The 13,569-nt window shown below is 35.3% G+C and overlaps 1 protein-coding gene across 2 annotated transcripts in view; it reads right to left on the bottom strand.

Annotated features, from left to right (window-relative positions):
- Positions 1-10,044, bottom strand: part of LOC108974471 (lipase member H-A) — a 36,505-nt gene extending 26,461 nt beyond the window's left edge. For both annotated transcript variants that reach the window (XM_018942326.1, XM_018942327.1), the window contains exons 1-2: positions 9,825-10,044; positions 9,594-9,735 (exon numbers count right to left, since the gene is read on the bottom strand). In XM_018942326.1, coding sequence (XP_018797871.1) covers positions 9,594-9,735; positions 9,825-9,873 — 191 coding nt within the window. In that variant the 5' untranslated portion in view covers positions 9,874-10,044. The remainder of the gene's footprint in view (positions 1-9,593; positions 9,736-9,824) is intronic.
- Between the last annotated feature and the right edge of the window lie 3,525 nt (positions 10,045-13,569).

The following is a 13,569-nucleotide window of genomic DNA, read 5'->3' as shown; positions in this document are numbered from 1 at the left end:
TTCTGGCGGGTAATTGCTATTCGAACTTCTTCCTGGTCGGGCAATGGAACGTCTGCTCCATCGTCGTCGATTGGAGCATCGGGTTCACCTTCTCCTGGCGTTGTGCGTTCACTGCCATWCAGCAGGCTGGAGAAGTGCTCCCTCCATAACTTAAGTATGCTCTGGGCATCGGTAACTAGATCACCTTTGGGGGTTCTACAAGAGTATGCTCCGGTCTTGAAACCTTCTCTAAGCCGCCTCATTTTTTCATAGAATTTTCGAGCATTACCCCTGTCGGCCAGCTTATCAAGCTCTTCGTACTCACGCATTTCGGCCTCTTTCTTTTTCTGTTTGGAAATGCGTCTCGCTTCCCTCTTCAASACTCGGTATCTATCCCATCCCCCACGTGTTGTGGTCGATCCTTACGTTGCGAGGTAGGCAGCCTGTTTTCTCTCCGCTGCGACACGGCACTCCTCGTCGTACCAGCTGTTCTTCTGTACTTTCCGAAAACCAATGGTTTCAGTTGCAGCTGTACGTAAAGAGTTTGAAATGCCGTCCCACAGTTCCCTTATACCGAGTTGTTGACGAGAGAGTGCAAGCCGAGTAGAAAATCTTTCGGCTGTCTGTTGTGATTGCAGCTTCTCGACGTCGAACCTTCCGTGTGTTTGATGGCGTGCGTTTTTTGCTGCACAGAGGCGAGTGCGAATCTTGACTTCAATAAGATAGTGGTCCGAGTCGATGTTAGGACCTCGGAGCGCACACACATCTAAAACACTGGAGACGTGTCTTTCATCTATCATAACATGATCGATCTGGTTGGTGGTTTTTCGATCCGGAGACACCCAGGTAGCTTGATGTGTCTTCTTATGCTGAAATCTACTACTCCAGATAACCATATTTCTGGCCTCGGCGAAGTCGATCAGCCTCAACCCATTTGGGGATGTTTCCTCGTGGAGGCTGAATTTACCGACCGTGGTGACAAAGATAGCTTCTTTGCTTACCCAGGCGTTAAAGTTGCCAAGCACGATTTTGACATCGTGGCGTAGGCAACTCTCATAATTGCGTTCAAAGCACTCATAAAAGGCATCTTTGGCATAGTGATATACGTATCAGAAGTATTCCGGTGCGGTGTTGTTGCAATATTCGTATTAAAGATGATTCCTCTTCTTTATAGCGAATAGTTGTTGCAGTTGGATTTTTAGTTTCGTTCCTGAAATGTTGTTTATATATGTCAGGTATTTGTTGTGATGAACTTTATTGACCCAGTTTTTGTTTTCTAAGGATCTCGTTTGTCAAAAGCGGTGAAGAAGTTGATTTTCCATCATCACGTTCTTGTCAAGAAGAAAATGTTGTAAAAATTGCATTTGACCTAACCTTTTCAATTACACTTTTCTCTTGTTTTTTTTTTTGTTTGTTATACAAATTTAAAATTAAAGTCAGTGTTTATATAAATGCGTTGAAAATCTCTCTTTATTGTTTTTAAACACTGTAGGTATTCAAAATTTTTTATAATTTTTAGAAATTCAATTTATATTATGTTTTTAACTAATCATATCATCCGAACGTAACTTTATTAATTAAATCCAATTTACCTTTTGTAATTGTGAAAAAATTCATAAGAAGATTAACAAGTAAGGAAGGGCTAAGTTCGGGTGTTACCGAACATTTTATACTCTCGCATGATAAAGTGATAATCGAGATTTCAGGCGTAGTTGTGAACCGATTTCACACATATTTGGTACATGTCATCAGGGTGTTAAGAAAATATTATGTACCGAGTTTCATTGAAATCGGTCGAGTACTTCCTGATATATGGTTTTTGGTCCATACGTGGGCGAAGGCACGCCCATTTTCAATTTTAAAAAAAAGCCTGGATGCAGCTTCTTTCTGATATTTCTTCCGTAAAATTTAGTGTTTCTGACGTTTTTTTTAGGCGGTTAACGCACTTTTAGTGATTTTCAACATAACCTTTGTATGGGAGGTGGGCGTGGTTATTATCCGATTTCTTCCATTTTTGAACTGTATATGGAAATGCATGAATGAAACAACTCTGTAGAGTTTCGTTGACACAGCTATAGTAGTTTCCGAGATATGTACAAAAAACTTAGTAGGAGGCGGGGCCACGTCCACTTTTTCAAAAAAATTACGTCCAAATATGCCCCTCCCTAATGCGATCCTTTGTGCCACTTTAATTTGAATAGAGTATAAAAATCGTATCGAAAAATTGGAGGGTCGCTGGTCGCTAATCATTATATCGATCTTTTAGGGAATTGTGTTGAATTTTGCAAAAATAAAAAACAAAATGAGACTTTTCCACTGAACTATTATATGCAATGTACATAATTATCTGTGTGAATTTAAGTCAGATGAAATCATGTGCGATTGCGCAATGCAGTTCTTCCAATTAATGAAATAATGAAGCAATTAGAATTGAACTAGAACTGGTGACTATATCCGTTAATGACTTGGCTTTAAAGCTACAACCGAAGCCTTTGTAAGAATCTTGACGATAACATCAAAAACAAATTACAATATCATTTTGTGTAACTGTGAAATAAAGTTGATGAAGATAGAGGATAATCTAAAGTTATCAAATGAACAAATGGCTGGATAGAAAGTTAGCTATATTGAAGACCGTCGAGGTAGATACCTATTTCTAATGTGCTTTGGTGATTGCTCGGAGACAAATTACAAATTTCAAACTTACGGTTATTTTCATATCGTATATCACCATATTGACCATATCATAAGAGAACGTATGATATTGGATAAACTGTAGTTTAATACTGAAAATGTATGAAATCGCTGCATTAACTGCCCCAGCATCCAACTACTATATCTAATGATTTTCGTTGGTCCAGCAGTCTTTATGAAGAATATTACTGAACGTGGGTACAAATCACATATCCTTAAGATGGCTTTCGTGTCTTTGGTTAATGATTTCCTCTTATACCCCTCCAATAAAATTACCTCGTTGGGTTGAGTTGAGTTGTAATGAAACTAAGTAAATCTATGATCCTTAATATAATATATGTACATAAGTTAATACGATACCAAATTTTATTGTAATAAACTTGGTTTATTCGAATAATAATGTTAAATAAGGAAACGTCGGAGACCCTATAAAATATATATACATATGTGTCTACATATCAGCTTGACGAGCTGGGTCGATAAAGCCATGCCCTTCTGGTTCTGGTCGAACCAATCACTCTACATTTTTGCATACGTTCTTCCACCCAAAGAAGCTCGCATAGTCATATCTGAACCTCCTCTATCGGACCACAATAGCATATAACTGTAATATTAATTACCGCAAGACTTTTTTGACAACCTATTACAAACTGAACGATCAAATACGTGACCTTTTACGAAAATCTTTTTACTTGACGATTCCAAGAAATTTGGTGCAAGGCAACTGTACAACCGTAACTTTTTATTTGACAAAATTTGCACATATTATTGTTCAAGGGAACGGTACAATCTCCGAATAAATTGTTCAGATTGGATATATATGTACATAGTTACATAGTTAACGTTTTTTCCTGATATACATTCATATACATACATATGTACATACAGATACATATCTGTATGAGAGCGTTATTGAAAAAAGCACTTGCATCATAAAAAACCTAGCTCTATTTGTAACTACTGCACATGAAATGTCTTTAATGCGATGAATTTCAATGAATGTCGGAAGTACGAATATACTGAATGAAAAGTGAAACAAATTTAATAATTAGTAACTCTTTTACTCATTTGTGACGCGCACAAATCTCCTTTTACTTTTATACTCATGAAGTACGTTAATTGAAGCAGTCATTAATGGCTTATGGTTATGCAACTTTTGTATTGAATAAAGTGTCCAAAAGTCATTTAAAGTAAATACATAGGTATTATAAGATATTAAATCTGCTGTTAATCAGAACGCTTAAAGCTTTATGTTATAATATTGACTTCACTCTAGCAATTCGATTACTCCTTATCGACATTTCTCGGTTGATTTAATATGCATCACAGAACTATCACAGACGAATTGTTAGTTGTAAATTGAACGGTGATATTCCTGTAAAATTCTTTAAATTGAGAAATTTAACGCATAATGGAAATTTTTTTCTTGGATAAAAATTGAAAGGAGCTACGTGTATGAATGAAATTCGCCTGCGATGTACTATAACTGCTTAGTAGCCTGGAACCAAATAAATTTTCAATCAGATTCTGACTAGACAGCAACTTTTTATTCGCAATAACATATATGTACAATCTATCTATCTATATATATATAAAAGAAAGTATGTATGTGAAAGTATATACTTTCAGGAATTCTTTTCATTGACCTGACGAATAATCCTGTAAAGTTTTTTGACGATCTGAGAACTTTTTTTGAACTATCAAATGCAGTTTTTATTTACTATGATGATTGTTTTATAACCCAAATTTGTGTTGACACATGCATTGTGGAGATATATAGTACTTATATAAGTACAATGGAATATATTGAAGTATACTGAAGTATATTAAAGTAAATAATTAAGGATTTTTAGGAATTCCAGGTAAGTTGTAGCGCCGCGAATGTATCCGTTTACTGATGCGTTTTCAATCAATTGTTCTTTTATATATAAGTATATAGATATGAAGTTTAATTGAATAATCATTAAAAAGAAATTAAATAGAAGTATTATCATCCTGAAAATGTCTTATCAATAATTTTAAATCATAAATCAATTTTAATTTTTTCTAATATTTAAAAAAGTTTTGCTGTTATGTTTACTGTCGAACGAGATCATGTTGACTATTTGATGATGTTGAGAGATTACTCAGAATTGTTCATTTTAAAATTTAATGAACATCAGGTCATTATAATTATTTCTTTTTTGTATTCAACATTAATAGTTTAAAAATACCTATTGTTTCATGAGTATTGATTAATGTTCTTAATTCACATTTACCATGCTCAAGCTATGCGTCGTACTTTAAATTCTGACATTAACTTAAACCCGATATGCTTTTGTATCAATGATAGGAACAATATTCTATTTACTAACATGAACATATATTGTTTTAGGTAATAATCTTCACCCGCTCGAAAAGAGAATAGAAGAAAATTAATATGAAGATAATTTAATAATTAAATTTAAATAAGAGATAAATTAAATATTTAATGTTGTAATTTTATTGTAAAAAAAAAAATAAAATCTAGCCCGGCAAAGCGGGTTGGGTACGCTAGTATGTAATATAAAACAATAAGTTTATTTACACCTGTAAAAGAATGAAGCATTTGCTGTCTACTCATAAACTTACGCAATAGTATTTGGGTTTTGATCATAGAGCACAGCCAACGCAATTCAATAACAACAGGCCAGTTAAAAATAGTAAAAACCATACTTGGATAAAGTAGTACAGAGTAACTGGTTCACCAATTTTCTTCGACCGCGAAACGGTTCTTTGCGGCAACGGTCCTCGAACCAGCAAGTTGAAGCTCTTCACCCGTTATCGTCTGTCCACGAAGCATATTACATACATATATTTGTGTATATCATATGATTCAAACCTGTTAACATTGTAAACAGTAGTGAAACCGGTAATTCTATGGCCTCATTCATATTGGACAGACACAGTGACGATCCTTTTTGAAGACAATGTCGCTTTTAATACAGAATTTTTGCTCGTTTCGCCATAAATGGTCCAAGCAATTGTATTATTCTAGTTGCATACTAACACTATCTTAACATTATACTTATAAATAATTAACTTTATTTTATGTTGGACTATCAAATCATCGGCATTATTTTGGTTTTAAGTAAAATAATGCAACCGGTTGATATAAACAATGGCAAATTTACTAAACATAACTGAAAACAAGAAAAAACGTTAACCTCAGTTGCACCGAAGCTAAAGACCATTCACAGGTGCACTTCTGTTAGTAATTATGTGTTCAGTTTGTATGGATGCTATATGCTATAGTGAGCCGATCTGAAATTGTTTTTCGGAGATTATATTATTACCTTAAGCAGTAATCCATGTCAAATWTCGTGAAGATACCACGTCAAATGTGAAAGTTTTCCATACATGAACTTGATTCCGACTGTTCAGTTGGTATGGCAGCTATATGCTATAGTTAACCGATCTGAACCATTTCTTCGGAGATTACATTGTTGGCTCAGGAAATTATATATACCAAATTGGGTTCATATATCTTGTCAAATGTGAAAGTTTTCCATACAAGAACTTGATTCCGATCGTTCAGTTTGTATGGCAGCTATATGTTATAGTGGTCCGATATCGGCAGTTCCGACAAATGAGCACCTTCTTGAAGACAAAATGACGTTTGCAAAATTTCAAAACGATATCTTAAAAGCTGAGGGACTAGTTCGTATATATACAGACAGACGGACATGGCTAAGTCGACTCAGTTCGACATACTGATCATTTATATATGTATATACTTTATAGGGTCTCCGACCCTTCCTTCTGGGTGTTACAAACTTCGTGACAAACTTAATATACCCTGTTCAGAGTATAAAATAAACTGTGGATGATATTTAGGTTTCCAAAATAAAGTCATTATTTCATACACGCTTGTTCGACGTTTAACTGAGCTACTTCTTTTTGCGGCCTTCTGGTAAGGATTCGAAACTCCAATAAGCTATAAGAGTCCGTAAATGTGTATGTTCATTGCTTATATTCATATATTTTCACATTATATATGAAAATAGTTCGAGCTGCAGAACTAAATAGAGAAGGTACTATCTTCTATAAGAGTGTACAGCTGCTGGCGTATGCCGATATTGATATCATTGGCCTCAACACCCGCGCCGTTAGTTCTGCTTTCTCCAGACTGGACAAGGAAGCAACACAAATGGGTCTGGCAGTGAACGAGGGCAAGACGAAATATCTCCTATCATCAAACAAACAGTCGTCTCACTCGCGACTTGGCACTCACGTCACTGTTGACAGTCATAACTTTGAAGTTGTAGATAATTTCGTCTATCTTGGAACCAGCGTAAACACCACCAACAATGTCAGCCTAGAAATCCAACGCAGAATAACTCTTGCCAACAGGTGCTACTTCGGACTGAGTAGGCAATTGAGAAGCCTCTCTCGACAAACAAAAACCAAACTCTATAAGTCACTCATAATACCCGTCCTGATATATGGTGCAGAGGCCTGGACGATGACAACAACTGATGAGTCGACGTTGCGAGTTTTCGAGAGAAAAGTTCTGCGAAAGATTTATGGTCCTTTGCGCGTTGGCCCCGGCGAATATCGCATTCGATGGAATGATGAGCTGTACGAGATATTCGACGACATTGACATAGTTCAGCGAATTAAAAGACAGCGGCTACGCTGGCTMGGTMATGTTGTCCGGATGGACGAAAACRCTCCAGCTCTGAAAGTATTCGACGCWGTACCCRCCGGGGGAAGCAGAGGAAGAGGAAGACCTCCACTCCGTTGGAAGGACCAAGTGGAGAAGGACCTGGCTCACTAGGAATATCTAATTGGCGCCACGTAGCGAAAAGAAGAAACGACTGGCGCGCTGTTGTTAACTCGGCTATAATCGCGTATGCGGTGTCTACGCCAATCAAGAAGAAGAAGAAGATATGAAATATTATATAATATTAGTGCAGAAACTTTGAAATTGATAAGAAAGAAATTCATAGTTGGTGCAATGGTCGGAAATAGGTAAAATAACATACATTAAGAAAACAAGGTTATTACTTCGGGTATGACCAAACATTTTATACTCTGGCAAAGTAAAGTTACATACATACATATAAGGTCAACCGGGAGTTCAACAATATTTTTATTTCATATTTGCGGGCTAAGGTAAGTATTGATCTTCAATACGACTGTGTAAAGTGATTTAGAGCAATACCGAAAGCTCCGTCAGGATCGGGAAGGACCTCTTCGAGCCGTTCGATACCAAGGTTTCAGATAAAGTAACTTCCTTTCGTATGACTTCTTCAATCTACTTTTGAAGAAAAAAATTCGAGCCAGAGAACTAAACAGAGAAGGTACCATTTTCTAAAAAAGTGTACAGCTGCTGTCGTACGCCGATGATATTGATATCATTGGCCTCAACAACTGCGCTGTTAGTTCTGCTTTCTCCAGAGTGGATAAAGAAGCGAACTCGCGACTAGGCTCTTACGTCACTGTTGACCGTCATAACTTCGAAGTCGTACATAATTTAGTCTATTTTGGAAAGGTATTAATACCAACAACAAGTCAGCCTCGAAATCCAAAGCAAAATAACGGACTGAGTAGGCAATTGAGAAGCAAAGTCTCCTGTCGACGAACAACCAGTAAACTCTATAAGTTACTCATAATTCCCGCCCTGCTATATGGTGCAGAGGCATGGGCGAGGATAACATCTGATAAGTCGACGACGACGATGAGTTATACGACGACATTGACATAGTTCAGCGAATTAAAAGACAGCGGTTTCGCTGGCTAGGCCATGTCGTCCGTATGAATGAAAATACTCCAGTTTTGAACGCATTCGACGCAGTATCTGCCATAGAAAGCAGAGGAAGAAGATGACCTTGACGCCATTGGAGAGATCGGGTGGAGAAGGACCTTGCTGCACTTGTTTTCGAATTGGCGCCAAATTACTAAACGAAGAAACGATTGACAGGCTGTTGTTAACTCGGCTATAATGTCGTAAGCGGTAGCGTAAGCACCCGAATTTAGGACTTCCTTACTTTCTTTATCTTAATTTAGTGCTTAGTTATATCAATTTATAGGTTTTTTGTTTAAATCTCTAGTTACCACATTCATTCCGAAAAGTTAGAGTATGTTCAAAAACAGTTTTTTACTTTTCACCTTAGGACATATTTTAATCAAAAAAATACCGTGTACCTTATGGTCCTAAGAAGGTAAGTTTACCAAATTTCGTGAAAGAAACAATATTTGTGTACTAGATACAAATAAAAATATAAAAATACTGTATAAAAAAATTTTTTATCTTTTCATTTCCCGCAACATTGTCACACAATTTTTTTCTATAGGTCTCGTAGTTTTGCCGGAAATCAAGATAACAAATCTTTGTTAATTTATCTTTCGTTTTCGATTTTTGACGTTTGCCTTATTATGTACATAAGTCTTATCTGCATAAAACTTTTCTCAGCTTTGAATGCGATAATTTTCATGCATTTTTACACCCTCATCAGGGTATATTAGTTTGCTACGAAGTTTACAACACCCAGAAAAAACGTAGGAGACCCCATTAAGTATATACATACATACGTACATATGTATGTAGGTTTGAACAAAACTTTTTCTATCTAAGCAGCTGGTCATTTGGATCACTACAGACCGGTCCAAATCAAGCTGTTGAAACTTTTTTTTGACAAATTACCTTCTAGAAACTCAGTATAGACAACGCTACCATCATAGAGGTAAAGATCTAGTATACACTATTATAGCCACGATGCAGCATTTTTTTATATTTTAAATGCATCATATAACAACTAGTTTAACTGTATTTAATTGACTTTTAAATATTCTTTTCACTTATGAAATATATCTGGGATAGCTGTATATCAATATTTACTGTTATTTTATATCGCTAAAAGTTCTTAGTAAAACAAATTCTTAAGAACAACACTTACGGAGAATACAAACGGTACATTATATAAGGGCTTGGACATATATTCTTATTGTGTAGAAAGCATCGTAACACATTTAAATCCAAAGCTCCGCTGGTTAAGACACTTTTTATATCCATTTGATTGAAAATAATAGCAGGCGCCTCTGCAAATGTAAATAATTGCTCTAGTATGAATCTATTGCAAAATATACATACATATATGTATGTATATATTATTTATAAATTACACTACCTCTGTATACAAAGAAAAAGGTTAGCAGAAGTGCTAGGGAGAATTTCATTGCTCAATTTGTATATGTTTTTATGACAGTTTTTTCACGAAAAATTTACAAAATATTTAATTTCTGAATTTCACAACCGTGCGCTGATTTCAAATATTTTTGACGAATTTTCAGAGCACAGAGATATCTTTCTTTTGTAATGCACTGACTCACTGCCGGTTAGCATTTTAACTTTACTCCGTTTACTTGCGTTGCGATTAAAAGCGCGCCATCGAATGTTTTCCTCTAACAATATTCCACGTTCGTTACTATCACCTGGCCTTTAGAAAGTGTAGTTTTTGTAAGTCACACTTGGTTGCTCGCGCTCTTGAGTGGCTGCATTGTGGCAAAAAAGCAAGCAGTTTGCTCAATAAGTCTCGCGTGAGTGGAGGACAATGCACTTGAATTGTAGGAAGCAAGTGTAATAGCGTGCGATTTTTGTGGGTGACACCTTTGTGAAAGGCGGCCAAGTTCACATAAGCCACTCCGTGAGCTATATCAAACTTACTCATACAAATCGCTTTCCTTCATTCTTATACCCTCGAAAAATGATGGAAATAACGCATAGTAGCAAAAAAAACCAATATAATGAAGTAAAAGAGTTTAGTTCAACTGCTGTTTGTAACGCTTAAAAATAGTCGCTATCAAAAGGATCAGACGGATTGACTAGACAGATGGATCACCCGTAGTCAGTATATCTCTTAAGCGATAATATCAATGGAAATGAAGATATTTTAGTTCAACTTGAAAAATGGTGGAAGTTCGAAATAGTATTCGGCATTGCATCATAAATGTGAAAATCAATAATTGTAGAAATAAAGTCTAAAATTTCACGATGTTCATGGTACTGTCCGCTTTAGGAAGGTATTTGATTTTTGAAAGCACTGCCTAATCGGCCGCCTTCTTTTTTTTCATGGGGTGTCATTTTGCAAATCGTCAGATTATTTTATTTTAGAAAAACGATTCCAAATCGTTTTTTTTTTTCTTCTAGTTAATGTTATGTCATTAGTAATACTCACTTAGTAAACAACCGATGTTCCAAGTATTTATGTGGGCAAATATTTGTAAGCCCCAAACGACAGTGTAATGGATTTATATTAAAATTTCCATTTCGTAATAAAAACTCCAGAGTTCCTTGCTCGAGAAACCAAAGTTTAGCTGTAACATATTGTATTATGTATTGCACAAGCCCACTACTTTTATAAAATATAATTATATTTTTAACCTTTACTCAGCATGCAACAACAGCAACATAATAGTAGCACTTTATTGTAAAAGCCGAACATTGGTAATTGCATGCTTGCGATTTTGACTTAACATAAATTACTTTTCACAACCAATTTGATTTACACACTTCTTTCCGTATTTGTTGCAGTTATAAGATTGAATGCGTTTACAGCAAACATTTCTTTCTTTTTTAATTTAACTTTATCTTTATACCGATAACGCTAATATTTTTGGTTATATCAGCATACGCATTTTATGAGTCAACATTTCAGTGGGAATAGCTTAATGTTAACTGTGGCTATTAGCGGTAACGAAGGTAGCTTTTAAAGAAGACGTAACGCAGCGCTGCGAAAAATTGCAGCCTTTAAAGACACTAAAGATTTTCAATAACCCCAAATTACTATATTCAAACAATTGAAATGATTCTGTTCGTAGCTTATAACAAGAGGCTATGTTTAGGCGGAAACGTTTTAGATACTCCTAGGGTTCAACAAGGACGGAAGGGTTAAGTTCGGGTATAACCGAACATTTAATACTCTCCCAATTTAGAAGGTTCACAAATATCAGAATTGTCAGAAATTGTGACCATTCTGCATGGTTAATGATATATCCGTCGTAAGTCTTATATTTAGTATATGGGATTGGGGGTAATAACACTGAGGAACATTTTTGTGATTATTGTCTGGGAGGTAAGAAATTCCAAGTCAGGGTGATGGTACTAGGTCATTATAGTAAAACCCTCAAAGGGTTTGGCGTTCGTATGTGTCAGCTTTTTATAACCTTTTAAATTTTTTCCTTATCTGGATGTTTTTTCGCTTAGTTGTAACATTTTGGAAAAAAAAAAAAAGACAAAAAAAAAACCAATTTCCGAGAATGCTCTTAACATCCTTGCGACAGAAACATCGTAGTTGTAGAACGATGCTTTCCCAACAAGCCTTCTATTACTTCTTTGATTGCCTGCCATGCATTCAATTCAGTGTCAATCAAAATATTGTKGAATGCGTCACTTTTAATCAGCTATAGTATATCTGGACCATTTAGTATGCCTGATTGGAAAAAATTAATTTGTAAAGATGGAAAACCATGGGAAATAAAGAAAAAATTTAAAAGGTCATAAAAAAACTGACACATACGAACGCCAAACCCTTTGAGGGTTTTACTATACTGACCTAGTACCATCACCCTGACTTGGAATTGTTGTTCTGTGTAATATGCTCCCTGAATTTCATTTAGGTACACTTACCATTCGCGATATACATATCAAATAGACTAAAGTCAATATATTAGTTATTATACATATATATTAGTGTATCCAAGATATTAGTAACACACGCTGTCTCGTTTTTCTGCACATATTGGCTATATGGGGTATAATGTGAACTGGAATTTCGAAAATCTTTTCATTTGCTATATGGCGGCTAAGAGAAGTCTTCATTCGATTAACCAATATTTGACATACAGAGATACTGTTTACCGGAAGGGGTTTGCTCTAAATTTCAATAATACTTCTCAGAGATTGATTGATATTTACAATTAAATGGTGCTGTTGGAATTGAGTTCCACATATTCGCTATTTGGGAGTTTGAACTGTTGTAGTTCGGTTTTGAGAAATTTTTGGTTCCATGGTGTGCACTGTTCGACCCAGTCCTCATGCATTCATTGACGATTTCTTTTCAACAATAAAATAATATTACAAACAAAATTTGTCAATATAGGTAGAGAAGGTCCTGGGAAATGAGATTTCATAGGCCATCGTCATATTTTGACTCTCTCGTACCATTTCGGGTGTAAATTTTAATGTATTTATTTATTAACTTATCACGATTTTATTAAATAGGGAATGTTCGAGGTTATCATTTAATTCAATCCATTTTCACAGTGATGAGTTCAGCAAACATTGGGGGCTTGCACATTTAGCAAATATATAAATTATGAGAAGTGCTCACAATTTTGAGAGAGTCATATTAAATGGAATCGAATGGATGGATCGAGCAAATACTTAAGGGAGCTAAGCTAGTTTCGATACAATGGGTTTCGTTGCGAAGTTTTCAGTAGTTCGAGGAGTCCGTTGGTAAAAGAACGTAATCTAGAAATTTGGATTAACGAAACCAACAAATTTGTTAACTGTTTGGTCATAGTTTGCTCAATTTTATACCTAATTGTAATGCTAAATCAATTCGACTTGCCATTCTGAGCATTTTTATGTACATTGTACTATATATCTAACCCAGATGTTGCAATCAACTACTAAGTGAACAAAATGATTATACTCAGTGCAACATGTTATGAGAGTACTAACAGTGAATTTTGTATAAAATTATTAAGTGAAATGGTGCAAGAAAATACATAATTGCAAACATTCAAATACTTATGTTGAAACAATGCACGGAAATACAAAATAATTTTCAACAATTTACATAACTGCTACAGTGAATTATTTGCTCTACATATAGGTATTCATATATACTAGTATGTATCTACATTAGGGTG

The sequence above is a fragment of the Bactrocera latifrons genome, unplaced genomic scaffold (genome assembly GCF_001853355.1).
Source record: "Bactrocera latifrons isolate USDA-ARS-PBARC rearing strain unplaced genomic scaffold, ASM185335v1 scaffold_559, whole genome shotgun sequence".
Taxonomy (NCBI): Eukaryota; Metazoa; Arthropoda; class Insecta; order Diptera; family Tephritidae; genus Bactrocera; species Bactrocera latifrons.
Note: the sequence above shows the minus strand (reverse complement) of the source record. Positions and strands in the feature narration are given on the sequence as shown.